The 20061-nt window shown below is 44.0% G+C and overlaps 1 protein-coding gene across 4 annotated transcripts in view; it reads left to right on the plus strand.

The window, feature by feature from the left end:
* LOC119660900 (bromodomain-containing protein DDB_G0280777-like) overlaps nucleotides 1-20061 on the plus strand; it is a 531029-nt gene that overhangs the window by 274474 nt on the left and 236494 nt on the right. For all 4 annotated transcript variants that reach the window (XM_038069839.1, XM_038069841.1, XM_038069840.1 and 1 more), the window contains 2 exons: nucleotides 613-1222; nucleotides 1356-2299. In XM_038069839.1, coding sequence (XP_037925767.1) covers nucleotides 617-1222; nucleotides 1356-2299 — 1550 coding nt within the window. In that variant the 5' untranslated portion in view covers nucleotides 613-616. The remainder of the gene's footprint in view (nucleotides 1-612; nucleotides 1223-1355; nucleotides 2300-20061) is intronic.

Here is a 20061-nt window from a genome sequence, read left to right on the forward strand (position 1 = left end):
AAGTTCCAAAAGATTAAACCATATTCCATTGCTGCAGTCGTTGCCGCTGAATCCGTCCGGTCCCAGGCTGTCCTGGTTGCGCGGCAGAAGGGTATTGCCAGGGGGGCTGCCGGTCCCTCGTTGATAGGTGAGCTATTGCCTCTCACACTTGCTACGACCGTCATTAGTATGATATTATCCATCAGGCACCCCGAGGAGATGATGGTTCGGTTCTGTTTGCCACTCCTCCGCACTTCGAGCACTTTCACTCCCTGTCCACCTGGTGCACTTATCCCTGTTGAGTCTATGCTAAAGAGGTTCGTTGTTCTTGGATTCCCACATAATTTCTTTGTAGAACTTTTCGATATAGAGTTGACCCTGTGTGGAGACTTGCCCTGCCCTTTGATACAATTTGGCATTGATAAACCACTCCGACTAGATAATGGTCCCTGGCGCAATTCGGACCTCAGAAGCCAGGCAGGGACCTACTCGCTACCTGCGTTGGCGCACCCCCCGCCCCCCCCCCGCCCCGCTTCCTTCAAATGTATACATTTCCCTGGAAATACAAAACTAATTTTCAGTACCTCTAATAAGTATGCCCAATTTAACAGCCCCTCATTCTTTTCATTACAGCAGCATGTCGTCAAAACGGAAATCACCTCCAAACAAATTTGAAGGTGGTGGTTTAACAACAGCAACATCAGCAATAACGCCAGCAGTATCAACAGTCAGCATCAACTATCCATTAGCTTCATCAGCCTATAATCAGCAACAGCAGACGATTGATTGTAATATCACTGCTACATCAGCGACCCTGTCACGTCAATACAATACCCGAAATAGTAATTTAACAAACCACACGAATGTAAATAGCAACCAACAACATCATCATCATCATCATCAAAACAATTCAGAAAATAACTCACCAATATCAGCGGATTTCTACAGTAATTCAGAGCTAGACTTAGACAGTCACCGAAGTCTTACCCCACTCAGTGATAATGATGAGTATCAGCAACAATCAACAATACCAACGCTAATTAAGGATAAGGAGGAAACACAACAATCAGAGAAAGAGCAACAACACCAACCTGCGCATCGAATATCAAGTGATGAGATTATTGGTGAACAGGACGATTGTTGTGATGTGAATAACCTTAGCGATAGCGAACAAAGATGCAGCAGTATTGCTGATGTAACCAATCTAGGTTCCGATGCAGAGGACGATGGCGACCTGTTTTCAGTAAGTTTCTTTGCCTAGTTCTTTTTGCTGTAGTTTATACTTGTGTATACCATTGAAAGCTTACCACAAGTCAAACTCATCATCTTCTCCTTTCTTGTTCGACCCCCTCCCCCCTCTTCTTTTCATTAAGCAGTATGAGACTGGAGACTATGTACAAAAACAGCAAACAGAGCAACAGGACGAACACCATTCAGACGAATATACAATTTCGCCGCCAATTAAACGTTCGAAAAACTTAGAAAAGTATTCAACAAAAACAATTAATAATAATAACAATAATAATAGTATAACTAATTTATATGTGACAAATGATGCTAGTACTACACCAACGCCTACAGAAAGTCGAGTAGACGTTGATGAAATCAGTGATATAAACGACGAAGTGAATCATATTAATCTTCGCCATCATCCCTATGACAGGGTGGTGAGTTCACCAAAAAAGGAACAACATCGAGATGATGACGAACAACAGCGTGATCAACAATCGCCAACGTTAATATTCTCCGTGCAACAACTCGATCGGTCACCTGAAGAGTTTAATAAACATAGTAATGGTAGTCTTATAGTTAATCATCAAGAACAACAACAGCAGCATCATCATCATAAAAATAATATCAGTAGTAAAAAAGTGATTAAACGTGAGGCATCGCTGTCGCCTCAACACTTTCAACAACGACAATTTAACAAGCAAAGTGACCATCAACAAATCTACAATAACAATAATAATAGTATAAATAGTCTGTGTAATAGTAGTTTATTAGTAAATAACAATTTAAATTGTATTAGTAATAGCGGTGTGGGTGCTGGTGGTGGAAGTGCAATAAGTATTAATCAGCAACATCAGCAAATTCAACAACATCAACAGCATCAACAACAGTCCACAATAAAACGTTCAATGGATTATGTTGTTAAACGTTTAACAAATAAAATGCGTAGTAATTCCGTTGCTGATATTCCTCAACAACATCATCAACAACAACAACAGCAACAACATCAATCAACAACATCCCAACAACAACAACAGCAACAATCACCATCATCATCACCACAATCAACAGCAGGAGCGACAAATCCAGGGTAAGCGACTCTGTTTTTCTCTGTCTCTATTTTATTTATGTCAATTTTCAACAATTTTTCACGAGAAAAATAAACATAACAAACGGTTGATGAGTTAACTAAATTCAAAAAGGACAATTGTAAATTGGTGAAATTTGAACCACGCGGGTGCATTGTTTGAAATCCAGTTTCAAGAGAAGATCCTTTTTGTGCTTTTGAGTAGATTGTCGCTCCTATTTCGTAATTAAATTAAATTTTCAAAAGGCGCAATGATAAAAAAAAAAGAAAATAAGAATGGGCAGTCCAGTATCATTGGTGAAACTATGATACCATACCAAGTTGACATTTGTAAGAGGCCAAAGACTGACCCAGATTGTTGTTAATTTGAACGACAACCGCCCAACTGAGGTACGGCATGTGAACCTCGAGATCAACGGAGGAATAGCGAAAAGGTATCAAAACTTTTGAACAAACAAACAAAGTATAATAAATCTTTCTTTATTTTGATTATGATTTGATAGTGTTAAAAAGGAAAATAGAAAAGTATTAAAAAGGATGAGAATATGAGTAGTTTTGGTTATGATAAATTATGGTAGGGGATGGAGTTTATATATGTTTGGTTCTTCTAAGGGCAGCTAGTGATTTTTTCCGGATTAAATTATTGTTATCCCTAAAATTATAATTAACGCACCACAATCAACCAATTGGTCAACCATGTACCATAAAATAAGTGTAAAGTAAGTAAATACAGAAATATAAATAAATAAGAGTAAAAAAATATGTAATTGTATTGCATATATACAAAAAATAATAAAATAAATTAAATAAATAAATAAATTAAATAAATAAATAAATTAAATAAATAAATAAATTAAATAAATAAATAAATTAAATAAATAAATAAATTAAATAAATAAATAAATTAAATAAATAAATAAATAAATAAAAATGAATAAATAAATACATAAATTAAATAAATTAAATTAAATTGTATTATATTTATATACATAAACAGCAAAAATCACTCTAACAACTGGCGGAGCCCTAGTCTGCATCGGGAGCAGAGCTTTGAATTTAGTAATTCTTATACCAATTAATTTCTTGATTTAGTAAGAACTCAACAGAAATTTTTAAAATAATTAATTTCTGAATTTAGTAAAAACTTAAAGGGGGGACTCACTGAGACAGGAAGTTGCTAGGCTGGTTCAAATCAACACTGACAATGTCAGCAGACCTGTGAAAAATAAAGTGTAGGGGCATAGTTCCTATGCCATCCCGAATATGATACCCATAGTTGAAATTCTCGGCAAAGTGGAAACTTTCTGTCGTATGCAGTCAGTTACGACGGTAGGGTAGGTAGGTATCAGTGGCCGCTCCGAGGAGCCCAATAAGCGCTTTGGTGCGCCGTTTTGATGCCACAAACTCCTAAGACCGTGACTGTTGTTATAGGAACAGGGAAGCAGAGTCCAGCTGGCTCGGATCTTCAGAGCCAGCCCGTAGCATTCACGAAGGAAACCAGCTCTCCGACCCTGCAGCTAGAAATCTCACTGAGGTCCCCAAAGAATGGTTTACCCAGTGTCCGCAGCCTGACTCGAGCCGCAGCTTCGCCAATGCGAGTTGTAGGGTATGCCGAGCCTAGCGGCATGGTCCCTTATGGGCCAGTGCCCCGTGCAGACCGCCGTAATCTTGAATGCATTTGCACGCGTCTGGCTCAGGAGCTCTCGTGATCGGGCTATGTTATAAGCGGGCCAAATTCTCCTTGATTTGGCACAGTTTGTAAGCCTTTGCCATCTCAGGCCCGCGGCTGCTAGGTAGTGAGAGTAGACTCGGCCCCCGACAGCCGCCAGCGGAACAACTCTGCACTGCCCCACCAACCGGGAAGATGTCGTCGTTGAATACAAAGCCTTGATGGCCGCTTGGCTGTCGGTCAGAATGGCTATCTTACGCTTAGGGCTCGAATCACGCTCCAGCCATCGACAGTCTTCCAATATCGCCAGTACTTCCGCCTGGAATACACTGGCGAAACCTGGGAGACCATACGACTTGGATAGACCGTGTGTATTCGAGAAAACCCCAGCGAGGACTCCATCTTTGGTCCGTCCGTAAAGAATACCGTGTCATAGTCTTGCAACACGCCACCGGTCTTCCACTTTGCCCTGGTTGGAAGGTCCACAGCAAAGTTTCTCGTGAAGTTCAGCTTGCGTGTGACATAGTCCGTAGGGGATGCCCAGATTTCTCGAGGTATTTCATCGAGAATGTTGCTGTGGCCGTAGGACTTCGCTGCCCAGCATCCGGACTCACGTAGTCTGACAGCACTGCACGATGCAACATATTTGATGTGGAGGTCTAGGGGGAGAAGATGCAGGAGTACTTCGAGAGCATCTCCTGGGCAGGACTGCAGAGCCCCAGTAGCACCCACACACGCAGTTCTTTGAATCCTATTAAGCTTCGTTCTACTGTATTTTTTCTTAAAAGCCTGCCACCATACAATAGAGCCGTACGTCAGGATCGGACGCACTACAGCGGTGTACATCCAGAGAACCATTCTCGGCCGGAGACCCCATTTCTTTGCAAAGGTTCTCTTACAGGCATAGAAGGCTATAAAGGCCCGCTTAACCCTCAGTTCTATGTTCAACTTCCAATTTAGCTTAGAACCAATCTTTGTTCATTCAGCCGTGGTAGATGGAATTCAGGTATCCTTGTCTTGGTGGTGAATAGCATCAGTTGCGTTTTGGTTGGGTTTATGCTGAGTCCGCATCTTGCGGCCCACAGGCACACCTTTCGCAACGCTCCTTCCATGATGTCGCTCATAATGGACAGAAACATCCCTGATACTAATATCACCAAGTCGTCGGCATACGCCACCACCTTTACCCCGCTGCTGTCCAATGTACGTAAAATTTTGTCCATTACTATTAACCAGAGCACCGGTGATATAGCACCACCCTGGGGCGTGCCTCTGTTCACAGCTCTGGTCAAGTGGTTGCCTCCCAGATCGGACTGGATTATCCTGGTACTCGGCATGGATATAATCCAATGCGTGAGATACCCCTCCAATCCAATGGCGTTGGTACTGACGTTGTTGAAAGCTCCTTCTATATCCAAGAAGGCAGCAAGGGTATACTGCTTGTACTGCAGCGACCGCTCAACCGTGCCAATTACCTCGTGGAGGGCGGTTTCTGTGGATTTTCCTTTGAGGTAGGCATGCTGGGACTTAGAGAAAGGCGTTCTCTCCATAATCGTCCTTAAGTGAATGTCCAGGACGCGTTCTAGGGTCTTCAGCACAAAAGAGGTCAGGCTGATTGGCTGAAAGTCCATCGCAGACTCATGGCCTCGCCTGCCCGCTTTCGGTATGAAAACCACCCGTGCGCGCCTCCAGGACTGCGGTACGTATCCTAAAGTGATGCAGCTCCGGTAAATCTCAACAAGGCACGGCACAACCCTTTCCTGCTGCTTCTGTAGCATGACTGGCATTATGCCATCTGGGCCTGGAGATTTGTATGCGGAGAAGCTGTTTATAGCCCAGCCGACCCTATCCCCGGTAATTACCGATTTGATAGTCTCGCACAGCTCGGGTTGCCGCAATCCCTCCAAGCGAGGTTCTGACTCACAGTCCTCGCCGGAGGGAAAGTGCGTTTGCACCAGCAGCTCCAATGTTTCGCTAGAAGATTCCGTCCAGGAACCTTCCGACTTTTTAAGGAAGGATGGACTCTTATGTTCCTTGGACAGAATCTTATTGAGCCTCGCGGACTCACTAGTGCTTTCAATGGCCTGACAGTAGTCTAGCCAAGACCGCCTCTTGGCGGTCCTGATGGCTGACTTGTACTTCTTTAGACAGTCCTTGTATGGCTGCCAGTATTTTTGCCTCTAGCAGATGTTGAAGATTTCTCTGGTCAGCTTCCTGATACTAGTGAGATCTTCGTTCCACCACGGTGGCAGGGTCTTTTTGCTGTACTTAGCAGGGCACGAGATTTTGAAGGCGGTATCAAAAGCCTTCTCCAGAGCCCCGACTTTTGACTCCAGTTCGTCTGTCGTGCCAATCCCACCAATTTGCGCACCGGAGAGTTTGTTCTTAATTACCTAACCAAACTTTCTCCAGTCGATCCTCCTGGGGTCTCTAAAGGGCTTGGAAACCTCTCCGGCGAAATCTAGACTGAAGGGTATCCAACTGTGGTCAGACACTCTCTAGTCCTCGACCCTAAGAATCCCGTTGTCGGTTATTAGGGTGATATCAAGGAACTCCTCCCACCCGTCACAGTTCTCCGAGCAGGGGGAATGAAAGGTCGGTGTACTGCCCCTGTTACACACCGATAGATTTGAAGTAATGATAAAATCAAAGAATGATTCACTTCTTTCGTTGATCCCGAAGCTGCCCCAAAGCGTATGCCTTGCATTTGCATCGCAGCCTATCAGCAAGTTGGCTTTCTTTGCTGTTATGGTGTTCGTCCGATGTTGTAGTTTTTCTGGCGGAGCTGATCGGTCGTGAGTCATGTACGCCGAGGAAATATACACGTTCTCTGCCCCCACCTGCTCCAGCTTGACCACAACTAGGTCACTGGAACTCAGGTCTGGGCACAGGAAAGCGTGCAGACTCTTCCTCGCAAGAATACATGCTCTAGGTTTAGCCTGATCAGCGTCTCCTGTGCTGTGGAATAAATTAAAATATTGCAGTTACGACGGTGACGGTGAAAGTCACTCTAGACGTGTTCAAAATGCAACATACGCGAGGAACCAACGGAGTTTTTTCAGATTCATTCAACGAATTCCAACAGAGCGTCCAGACAGTACAGTTTTCGGTGACAGAAGCGGACGAATATTAGGTTGGAAATTGGGTTTACCCATCCTAGCATGCTGAGTGGATTAGCGCTGAAGGAACTCGCCATGTCACTTTGTCCGGCATGCATTTTGCGGGTATTATCGAAGAGTAGCTTCGATGAGCCTTAAACAGCTTGAAGAACTGGAGGGTCCCAGTTCTGGATCGGGTGAAGAATTTCTGGTACAAAAAGTTCACCAGCATATATTGTAGGTCGACAGATAAGCATAAACCAGGTCATTTGTCGTCCTGGAAAATTTCCACCTTTCCCCACTGCGGGAATTACCTAACTTGTCCCTAAAAAGTACACGTTGTAGGACCCCATAGACCCAAGAGCTATTATTTGCTTATTAACCTTCCACAAATTCATAACGTTCATTGTTAGTAGAAGAGTCAATGCTCATCTCGAGACCGACAATATTCTGTTCGAGGAGCAGATGGGCTGCAGAGTTTGATGAAAGGGTTGCAAGGGACAACTCATTGGACGATTATGACAGCGTCCCACACACTTAACTAATCCATGCGCATTGATTCGAAATTCATAAAGTTTTTATCAGCATTCATAGAAGGAATTCTGCAAGGAGCCCATGCTCAAGTTACCGATCTGAAGGATGATCTGCTGTTCGGATTCCCGCAACACATACAGCTGGTGCTGGACTCGAATCTTTCGGGGAAGAACAAAGTAAGCGCACGCTATCCCTTCACTGGTCACCCCCAGTGCCACCTGAGCTTAAGGGGGGCTGAGGGGGGGGGCTGAGAACGAACAGTGCAGAATGTGTGGTTCGGGCTTGTGGCACCGTTGTAGTAATACATAAACAGACATAACCCTGTTTGTATGGTGATTCATCAGAACCTATGCTGATCACGGGACCGCGTCCAGTACTCGATAGTTCTGGTTACAGCATGTATTTGGACTGATCGCCATAAAGCCTGGCGTGCTGTTAGTTGAACAGATGGGTTGCAGCAACGTTGAAAGGAAATACGTAGAGAAGAAGGTGAACTATAGCCCCTGGCTGGGCCATCTCAAGAGGATGGTTGTAGTTCTCATAATATTGTCAGCTACAGGTATTGTACCCAAATCTCTCAAGGCTTTCCTGTATGTCCTGAGATTTTCACAGAGTCTGGTTCAAACCATGAAAAATTACACCATTCTGCAAACATGCTAGCCTATCACCGGGGTCATCATCACAAAAACCGGCGAATCAATTGCCATCAAAGGAGTCTGCTCCTATTGTTTAGAAAGTGGTGTATATGAAGTTTGGGCGAAATCGGTATACGCGTTCGTGAGTTGTCTCCACAATGGATTGGATGGAAACAAAAGCAACAACAAATACGTAGGCGCCTTTTGAGCGTCTGCTGCATACATATTGAGAAATTTCGGCTGGATAGGTTCTGAGAACGAAATCTGCTTCACTTTTAGGGGCATACATTTTGAGCCCTCACTCCCCCTTTCTCTCAACCGATATCAGAAATAAGATCAGTTTGGAAAAGCACTAACCGGGCTCTTTCATTTAATACCCCACATAACCATCTTCTGTTGGAAAAGAGTTTCATACCCCCCCCCCCCCCCCCTTTCCCATATATGGAGAGCCTCCACTCAAACTCAACATAAAATGGCGTCACTTCCTACATGCAAGGGAAGGGAATCGGAAAGGACTCATTGAGGGCTTTTCATTGATACTCCACATGACTATATTCGGTGGAAAAAAAATGACCACCCCCTCTTTTGTATGCACATTGCCAAATTGACAAACAGATGTCAGTGAGTGTTGACGTAATCGGTAAGACACACTTCTGATTTTTGTCGGTCCTTTATTAAAGAAAAAGACATTTGCCACCATTCAACCGTTCAATCAGTCGGGTCAGTCAGAAAAAGGGCAGACATTGAAGATTAAGCAGGTATGCACGGCAACTGCCAACTAGTAAAGCTACTGAAATATCCGAACAATGAGACTCACGGCTGGAAATAGAACGAGTCAGAACCTCTTCTGCTGAAAGATGAATTCATCTAATGGCTCTATTGCGCTTATATCGTCGCGCTTTTAAATTTCAGTCAGAAATGCCTGGCATGTATTGTTCCATTGGCAAGGTCAACTTTTCAGCACTGACTGACCCGCCAGATCGATCCAATTCTAACTTGCATTGCTCAGGAATCCAAACACGATCTACAGCAAATTCGGAAATACAAGGTATGCTTTGACTAGCAAGGACATGAAGATCCAGGGGATTTAACGTATGCCACGGATTTATTTGGAAGACTACAATCAGAGTCCCGTTGAAATTGGCGTAGTCAAGATTTATACTGAGTGCATGAAAGGCCTCTCTAATACCTCCGCAATTAAAGGCTACGGGGCCTTAGTTGTACAGCGTAACTCCACACTACAGCCCACAAGGAGCACAGTTCGCGATATGAATATAATTCTAACCACCTTGAAGCTACCACAAGGGGTTGGCCCCCTTTCAAATAATCGAGCCGGGAGCACATCCTCCAAAAATTCTTCTGGAACATATGCATCAGACAGCCATCCCGATTCTTATGGTACCAGGCAACCTCCGGCGCGCTTCTTGACAGGACCCACTTCAGACGAGACCCATTGCAGACTTGGATCTTATGGCCCATTTGGAGTACGTGGGAGCGATGTGCAAGGACATGAAGGTCCTGGGGTTTTAACGTCTTCGGACACGGATTGATTTGGAGACAACAATTAAAGTCTCGCTATGACTGGCACAGTGGTACTAGTTTATACTGAGTGAAGGTCAACATTTATACCAGTGGATACAAGGCCTATCTAATACCTCTGCCGCAACTAAGGGGTACGGCACCCGATTTGTACAGCGCAACTTCACGCTTGAGCTCCAAAGAGCCCTGCTCACGATGTAGCTATAACCGGAACCACCATGAAACCCCCATAAGGGGGCCAACCGCAAATAACCGGGCCGAGAGCAAATCCTCCAGGAATTCTCCTGGAACATATGCTCCCAGAGGGACATCCCAGTTTGCATGTTGAAGTGCAAGGGCAAGAGAATCATCTAAAATCATCAAAACCATTAAAAGGAAGGTTAACAATGATAATCGATTATGATTAAACTCCACGAAAATAACATTGAATGTGGTCTTCAAAGTCCATCTCTGACTGGCTTAACAGGGTTTTTTTTGCACCACTCGCATCACCAAAGCAAAGAAAAATTGATAATAAATCTCGAAAGTCCACTATCATTTTCGAGCCAAATAAAGCAAGTCTTAATTCCATGATTTTTTTTTTCTGATTGGTCTCATTATTTTATTGTGTCAAATTGATAAAAATTATTGTATTATATGTTTGTATTCAGTGTGCCCAATAAATATAAACTGATGTTAGTCAGGGTGGTGGGAAATTTATGGCCGAAATTTATGAATTTTAAAGAGTTGGCTCCGGCAAAAATCATACGATTTTCTGGTAATTCTTCTGGTTGCATAACCCTCGGGACAAGAAGACCAGCGATGCGTGTCCTTTTCCATTCACTACTAACATTTTTGCATTTTTTTGAATCTAAATCTTCTGTATCTCGCCGGCAGGGAAATGTGCGATTTTCCCGGCTGTAGATCCACCAGTTTTCCTTATTTACCGAGTACCATCAACACAAGTGTGTTTTCAACGGATCATTTTTTTCCTGTGCCATATCCTCAAATTCTTCAGTTTTTGGATTCCAGGACGAGGGGATTTTCATGGCACTCCAACAACTCTGGAATTAATACCCCCGGGGCCGCGGGGTTGAAATTTTTTCACTTATTGTATCTGAACCGTCACCTCTTTCGATCGAAGCGTCCTTCAGGTAGAGGTAGATCAGCTCGAGGATTCTCTGAGATTTCATGATGCTGTCTGCAGGATGGAGGACTGGCGAGTACTGCTACTAACTAAGAAGTTGCTTTCTGCCTCCTAGCAAGCCAGGGGTCTTGCCACTCCTGATAAAGTTCTTCTATATCCTAAGATTTTATCATGGTTAGGTGAGTTCACATTCACCTGATTCAGGTGGACCCTGTGCCTTAAAAGTCCCTTGGAAACATGTCGTTTGTATGCTTTTTAAGGGTTCGTGTGAAAAAAAACCCCATTGAAATCGGTTTGCTGTCTGTCTCAGTGAGTTACACCATTCAACGTTGGATTTAAGGGAGAGTCCCCATACATCAAAAAAGGGGGTGTAACTTTTTTTCACCAAATGTAGTTATGTGGGGTATCAAATGAAAGGTCTTGCTTAGTACTTTCCGAAGCCGGTCCTAGTTTTGAGATTTGTTGGAAAGGTAGGGAGTGCAGGAGATCGAAAGTGATAATTTCTTTCATGGCCCCATTCTGAGTAACTATTCAATCGCTACAACCGTCTCCGAGAAAAATGCGTGTGACAGACAGACAGTAAACTGATTTTAATAAGTTTTTGTTTTCCGTAAGACCTAAAAAGGGGCAAAAAAAACATATCGGTGGGCGGTTAATTGTGACTATGAGTGCATATGCGAATGGGAAAACGTGAAAAGGAAAAATAGGAAGACAAGATGAACACACAAAATCTTTATACCCGAAGCGTCCAGCTTCCGGTATTCCGACTTGTTTAGTTTAAAAAACATAACAGTTGAAAAAGGAGATGTGGCAGACCCTGTCTGAGATGTAGCGATGAAGTAGGCAAGGGCGCATCGCAGACAACTTTTAGGAATGTTGAATTGGTGGATCTTTGCAAAAAATCGGAATGTCTGTTCCTTACTTAGGCAAGCCTAGACCGGATACCGTTTGTTACGTCATAGGTGATACCAAGTTCTGGAGAATAGGGTACAACTCTTCTAACAAAATTTAAGGAAAATTTGGTTGAAAAACAAAATCTTTATCAAAATCAGTTCACCTGCCTGTTTGCGTGTCTATCTGTTTGTCTGTCTGTCACACTGACTTTTCTCAGAACCGTTTACACCTATTGACACCAAATTTGGTAGAAAAATTGGGACTGTAAGACCCCGCACATGCGGTGAATTACATTGTTGCACGTTGAACTCAAGGGGTTGAATGGTCCTCAAACACGTAAAAAGGGCGCAAACCTTGAGCCTTCACAGTTCCCATCCTCTTACCAAACTTAGTGTCAATAAGTGTAATCGTTTCCGAGAAAAATACATGTGACAGACAGATGGACAAACTGACAGACAGTAAACCGATTTTTATAAGGTTTTGTTTTACACCAAGTGATCGCCAAAGTCTTCCTAGATAAGGATGAGATAAGGACAAAATCCACCACGGTATCTATCTGGGGGGAAATCGAATTGGTGGACCCCGGCGCAAAACCGAGATACCTGAAGTTACTTGCTTAGGCAGACTTGACACTGGATACTGGTTGTCATCGGTGATGATGACAATGATAAAGCTTTTGTTGTTAAGAAATAAATAGCATGGATAGACCGGAAAGGAAAACCTAGCGTAAAATGAACAAAAATTTAGGCTTCTTTTGATAAAACATAATTAGGTTGTTGTGAGCAAAATTGATCTTAAGAGCGACGATACATGTCTTCTTTTTCTTCAGGCTTTGTCCCGTTCACAAGCGGGGTCGGCTCGTCGTGATTGGCTTCGCCATTTGGCTCTATCGAATGCCTGATCTGGGTGCAATCTCGAGGCTTTCAAATCCCCATCCAGCGTATCAAGCCACCGTTGCTTAGGTCTGCCTTTTGGTCGTTTACCATCAACTTCGATGTTCAGACCAATCTTGGCAAGTGAATTCTCGTTTGCACGAATTGCGTGACCATACCATCGCAGGCGCCTCTCTCGCAACTTTTCCACGATCGGTGCAACCCCATAACGATCGCGGATATCCTCATTTCGGATGTGATCTAAACGTGTGACGCCACTAGTCCAACGTAGCATCTTCGTCTCCATTACCGCAAGACGCCGTTCATTGTCTTTTATGGTCGGCCAACACTCAGAACCGTAGAGAGCGACTGGACGGACGACATTGCGGTAAATTTTAGATTTGAAACGTTCGTTGATACGTCAATCACAAAGGACACTAGTTGTGGAACGCCACTTCATCCAGCTTGCGTTAATGCGTGAAGCAATTTCATAACGCAGTTCTCCATTGGCTGATAGCGTTGACCCGAGGTATTTAAATCGCTCAGTTCTGGGCAGATCACTGTCGCTGACAGTGATTGTGCCTGTTTCATGGGGACCGGTCGTCAAAAATTCAGTTTTGTTTAAATTCAATCTGAGACCGTGTTGCATGAGGCGATCATTCCATTTTTGAACGAGTTCATTTTTGCTATCAGATGCTAGGAAAACATCATCTGCATAAAGCAGTGTGTAGGGCGCTGGACGTTGGATATCCCATGTGACGGTGTCCATAACAAGGACAAAGAGGATTGGTGAGAGGGCACTTCCTTGATGAACACCAACAGAGACACGAAACGGTTTTGATACACCCGCCATACTTCGAACTTTACTTTTCCGACGATACATGCAAGGGTCTTTTTTTAGTCGTTTTTGGGAGGCGTATTTAATAGGGATGGAATAAGTAAATCTTTTTGGCAGAAGGCGAGAAACTCCAAACGGTGGGACTTCTAACGTCCGTAATAGTATCTGAAATCAGATTAAGGGAACCACGTGCCTCCTGCTAATGCCTAATTCAGGGCCCACGTGCCTCCCTCATCAGTGCTAATATCTAATTCCTAATTCCTCCTGTTTCAGTTGGTTTTTGGATCAAAAATAGTAGTTTTTGATTTTGTTTTGTATTTTCAACGAGGATATAATACTACGGAGAAGAAGTGTCCCAAATTTCATTAGAATCGGTTGAGAAATTTTTGAGTTATTTTTTCCGGACATTTTACAAAAAGTCGGTTCGAAAAAAAGTCGTTTAAAGTTTTGACACACACACAACTAGTCAGCGATTCCAGGCCCATACAGAACTTTCTCCATGTGTTCATTGAACTCGTTCTTATTCCTAAGCTCTTGTTTATGTGCATGAAGAGCTTCCTTGGTCGTCAAAAATAGGCTTGGCATGAGTTTGGGCATCAGGACGTAATGGATCAGGATGTTTTATCAGTTTAGGATCTTCCTCAGAAGTTTCAGCTTTGCGCCATTTGCATCAGCAATCGGTACCTGATGGACAGAACTTATGTTTCGGTTTTTTATCTGTGGAGCACATATGATAGTACGTGGCTGGGTTTTCCATATCGTTGGGTTTTCCATATCGTTGGCCCAATTAACGTTCCTCCTCTTAGCTACTCCAAAGTTCAAAGACATCTTTTTGATCAAAGCTTCAGTAAGTTTACCTTCTCTTCCCAGGTGATTGTCTGTTTAGTTTTTCGACGCCGAGTACTCATCCTCTTCTGCAAGCGGCCAATGTATTTATTTTTAACGAAAATCATCACTATATGGACTTAAATCAGGACTTCCTTCGAAGGTTTTAGAATCTCCATCTTCGATCTAGTTACCATGTCTGACGCCAAACAGTTCTTCGGATCGTAGAAACATCTCCTTCATCCCTTCAACTTCCATAGCGCCAGAAAAGCCTTAATGGGGGTTTCTTGGCAGTTTGGTTCATGTTCTTTATACCATTCACGATATTCTTTAGTATCTGTCCAACCAGCACACGATGCGCAATAACTGCCTTTGACTACTAAATTATTACTTTGCCACAGTAACGTCCAATAAGGGTTGTGACGTCATACACCAGCCTAAAGCCAACCATTCGCTGGCACATATCTAAGATACTTTATACTAACTATGCAGATGTACTTTTCACGGAATTAATAAACAAATGAGTTCCTAGACATCTGCTTACCTAGGTCTTCAATACAAACGGTGCTAAGGTCAGAAATATGAGAAGGGTACCGGGAATCGACCGCTCCGATAGAGGCGGGGTACTTTAACGAATTATAAATCTAAAAATAAACTGAATTCCATTCTGAAAATTTACAAGCATATTCTTGACATGTTATTTTAACTATTTATGCATAACAACAAAAGTCGATTTTTTGACAATTTTATATATATAACCCCCCCCCCCCTCCCCCCTTAAGTTCCCGGCGAAACTGCTTTTCTGGTGGGCACAAAAACTGTCGAAAATTTTAAACAAAAAAGAATCAAAACCAACAAAGTTAATATAATAATAGCTTGGAATAGTGCTCGGATACTAAAGGTAAGGCAGGTTTTTAAGGTGGGGTTTTGTGTAAAACAAAACCTTATTAAAATCGATTCACTGTCTGTCTGTCCGTCTGGCTGTGTGTTTACCATACGCACTTCTTTCCAAAACGATCACACCGATTCAAGCGAAATTTCATAAGGATATGGGAGCTATGGAATGATGGAGTTAAAAGAGGGCACTCCAGGGGGGGGGGGATGTCAAATTTTGTTTATACCTAATGTGCCCGTGTGGCGTATCAAATGAAAGGTCTCAATTCACTACTTTCACAAGCAGTAGGTTTGGCGTAAATGGCAAAATGCTCGAGTAAGGGGTCAAAATGTGGACCCTTAAAGTGAGACAAGACTAATTTTCGAAAACTCCACAACCCAAAAATCTAAGAGAATTCAAGGCGATGCGCCTATAGTGAATCTATCCCATTCCATATCTGCCTAAATAAACTTCCTAATAATATATTATCAACTTTTTGAAATTGACTGAAAACCACCCCCTTAAGTTCATCCTAGGAGTACCAAATTGCAATAGCAGCAGCAGCGTGGAAATCAGGCTATTGACATTGCATGGTAGCAGTTCAAACTTATCAATTTCGCGGAAATTTATTGCATATTAAGCCATGCAATGAAATGCTAATGTCACAATTAACGAGAATAAGAGTTGGCGCCCAGCGTGGGGGCCACAACCTACTTCGTTTGTAACAGAGTTGATGCCCAACGTGGGACCACAACCTATTCCCTTCGTAACAGAGCCGGCGCCCAACGTGGGACCACAATCTGCTCTCTTTGTAACAACACTCGAAACACAAAATCTTTTATACCCTGAAGCGTCTAGCTCCTGTTTTCTCGACCTGTTTGTCAAAAGTGATTGGCCAAAAAATAGTGTCACGGGTATGTTAGGTAGGCATTGGCCTGCAGAATCTAATCTTCAATCACTGTAATATCTAAAACATTGCCAATTTAGTACACCGCCAATTCGTGTCACCGAAATTCAAGAGAGTCTGCAGACGCTCGATTTTTAGGTCACAATTTTGAACCCTCTTGTCAGGAAAGTCTACGATTCCTCCTCCTTCTTTTTTTCGGCACCATTCAGTCAGTCACTTGCCGGCCGTTGCGCTTTTTTTCATATCGTATCATCAGAACCTGTTGTATTTCCTTAATCTGGTTTGACTCGTGTTCCATCCTCATTATTAGTATTCTGCTAAGGGAAAGTCGCACCGCGTCCTTGAAGAACTATTGTGTCCCTTTTACTGGTTATAGTCTACCTGTTGATCATAGTATCTCAAGCAGGCCTGTAACCGTTAGGAACTTTAGTATGTTCCCCACTTCCAGAAGTTTCAGCTTTGCATCTGGTATTAAGTGTTCTCCCAGATGTATCGATCTACTTTGCACAAGTGCCGGACACTGTCCCAGGACGTGCATAGAGGTTTTGTCCTCCTCCTCATAGAACCTGCAGGCAGTGTCCGTAGATATCCCTAGCTTCCCTAGGTGATAGTTCAGCCGACAATGACCAGTGATAATTCCCACTATGATTCGGAGGTTCTTTTTGGTGAGGTTTAAGCAATCCTTTGTACGCATGGGTTCGTATCCCCCAATAAGCACCCTGGACTGCTCCATACCTGGTAGGCGCGCCCAATATAGTTCCCTCAACGGTTTTTCTTCGTTTCTTAGATTCATAGCCATGAAACCGTTTCCGATAGGGTTCTGGCCCGTGTAAAAGCATCCCTGCTTCCTTCTTGGCTAGTTCACCCGCTGCATCATTGCCTTCCAACCCAGCATGGCCTGGAACCCAAAGTATCCAGACCTTGTTGGACGAGCCGAGTGCATTCAGTCTCTCAAGGCATTCCCATACCAATTTAGAGTTCACCTGGTTGGACCTAAGTGCCTTGATCGCTGCTTGGCTATCGGTGAGAATAGCTATGTTCTGCCCCCTGTAGTTCCTTTGCAGATTAAAGGAGGCACATTTGTCTATGGCGTAAATTTCCGCCTGGAATATGCTAGTGTACCTGCCCATTGGCTCAAAGTACATTTTCCTTGGACTAATGACACCGGCACCCGCTCCCTCTGCTGTGAGGGATCCGTCTGTGTACTAGGTAATCAGTTGCTGGTTTAGGCCGTATGTCGTAGCCACGCTCTCCCAATTTGCCTTGTTACTCCAACGTGTTTCAAACTTCTTATCGAAATGAAACCTCGTTGTCATGTTGTCCCTCGGTATCAGTAATTCGGGATACCGCCTAGAAAGGATATCAATCTTCCTTCGATTTAGGCAGCTCCCGGCCTTACTCATACTACCGGCCATCCTGAATATTGATCTCCTTGCCTGCATCTGTATGTGCAGATGGAGAGGGGTTAATCCCAGAAGGACCTCCAGGGATGCCGTTGGGCATGTCCTCAATGCCCTGCTGATACACACGCAAGCCAGCCTTTGGAGCTTATGTAATTCCCTGGCTTGTGTGCTGAGTTGGATTCTTTCTGCCCAGATTACCGCTCCATAGGTAATCATTGGCCTTACTATTGCAGTATATATCCAAAGTAGTATCTTCGGGCTGCAACCCCATTTTTTTTCCTGCTATGGATCTGCAAGTCATCAGAGCCTTCGTGGCTTTCCTACATGTGTCTTCCAGAGTAATTTTTGGTCTAGCGTGATTCCCAAATATTTGACCTCTGTTTCTCGTTTCACCTCCATATCATGTAATGTTATGGCTTTCAGGTGATCCAACTTACGCCTCCTAGTGAATGGTACTATGGTGGTTTTGGTTGGGTTGATCCGCAGTCCCACCTTCCTGCACCAGGCACTAGTAACCCTTAATCCAGTTTGGATTCTATCACATAGGGTATCTTCATATTTGCCCCTACAGATTAGAACAATGTCGTCCGCGTAGCCCTGGACTTGTATTCCAGTGTTAGTTAACACGTCCGGGAGTTCATCCATGAGTATGGACTCCACATCAGCGGCGATAGTACTCCACCCTGTGGACAGCCTTGAGTGGTGTTCATGATAATAGAATTTGTACCTGTTTGTACCTCTATTTGTCTGCTTTCTAGCATTTTGCCCATCTAGAGTGCCAAGGTGTTTCCCACTCCTTTGCGGCTCAGGGCATCCTGTATCTCTGTGTGCGATGTGTTGTCGAATGCTCCTTCGATATACAAAAACGCGCACAGTGCAATTTCTTTTGTTTCTATGGCGTCCCGTAGTACCTCTGTCAGCTGATACAGAGCAGTTTCAGTTGACTGTCCTGCCCGGTAAGCGTGTTGACAGTGATGTAGGGGATTACGCTTTAGAACGTTAGTTCGAATATAGTTGTCTATGACCTTCTCCACCGTTTTGCGTACGAACGATGTCAGGCAGATTGGTCTGAAAGATTTAGGGTGAAAAGGATCCTTTTTACCCGCTTTCGGAATAAAGACCACTTTTGCCCGTCTCCATGCCCTTGGTATGTAACCCAGTGCTATGCTCTCCCTTATCACCCTCAGAAGAGACTCTAAAATAATTCCTAGGCCTCTCTGGATAAGTGCTGGGAAAATGCCATCTACTCCGGGAGATTCCATTGGTTTAAAAGTTCCCACTGCCCATCTTAGCCTAGCTTCTGAGCATACCTCTTTTGCTAGTTTCCAGCTCTCTTTCCTTCCCCTTTTATTCGTTGTTGGGGTGTTAAGTTTAAGAACTCTGAAAGACATATGTATTTTAAATTACGTTTGAGAATTATGCAAGCTCTTGGTTTTTCACAAGAGGAGTCCCAAATTACCTGCATGTCTCCTCCTTGCAGACCGCGAATCTGCCCCCGGTACACCCAGGGCTCCTGAGCCAGCACTATTCCAATGTTCTCCTTGGAATTTGGAGGTTTATCTGGGCTATCCTAGTGCTGGCCATTGGCTTCGTTATTGTTTGGAGCTCTTCTCCACTGTCGGAGTGTCACCCATGGCGCTTTCCTGCGCGTCGCTATCCACCTCGAGCCCTAGGAGTCCTAGGTCTAGATCGTCCAGCTTCTGCTCTTCACTGGGCAGCAGGTCTATTTCCCTGGTTGATCCAGTTCTTTCCGCCTCTATGGCTTCCGCGACTTCTTCAGGGACCTCGGTAAGTTTTCCACCCGATGCCTCCTCCGAGGTCTCTTTCCTTGGCTTTTCCTTGTGCACATGCACGGGTATGTTGCCAAATCGGTAGTTGATATGACAACTCCGACGTTTAATTGCCTCCAGGGATCGGTCATCTACCCCGATCGTGAGGAGTTTACCCTTTCCCTCCACCTTGCTTCTGAAGACTCTCCATAGTCGAGTATGGAGATCTTCATTCTGAGCAATTAGGAGTCTCATAAGGTCTTCTGTTTCTATTGCCGCGGCCTTTTGCAGAAAAATCGTCACCATGTGGGCTCCTGGTATATCATCCCCAGCACATGTTGACAGTTCTACCCCTTCCCAGCCTGGCAATCTAGGAATTATGGTTCTAACCCATTCTGCGGTGCCTTCCGTCGCACAGTCCACAAGTATAAGGCCTGGTCGAAAGCGTATCCCGGTGAACACCAGTTTCGACGTCCAACCCGTGATCATCTGCTTGACGACAAGTTTCTCAATGATTTCCTGTTCCTCCCGAGTGAGTATTTGCTCGGGAAACCTTTTTGGCAGTATGGCCAGTCGGATGCCCTTGACCGCACTAGCATAGCTAATACCGGGCTTCCTGGGTCCTGGCCTTCACTCCTGACCTGGCCGGGTTTTCTCCTCCCTTGGGTTCAGGTCTGGATTTTTTGGGAGCATTTCCTTCATGCGGGCTGATCTCCTCACAATAATCTGACTTTTTAAATTTTTGCTCGAGAATCTGAAATAATCTGTATCTTTCGTAGTAT

The sequence above is a fragment of the Hermetia illucens genome, chromosome 7 (assembly GCF_905115235.1).
Source record: "Hermetia illucens chromosome 7, iHerIll2.2.curated.20191125, whole genome shotgun sequence".
Lineage (NCBI taxonomy): Eukaryota > Metazoa > Arthropoda > Insecta > Diptera > Stratiomyidae > Hermetia > Hermetia illucens.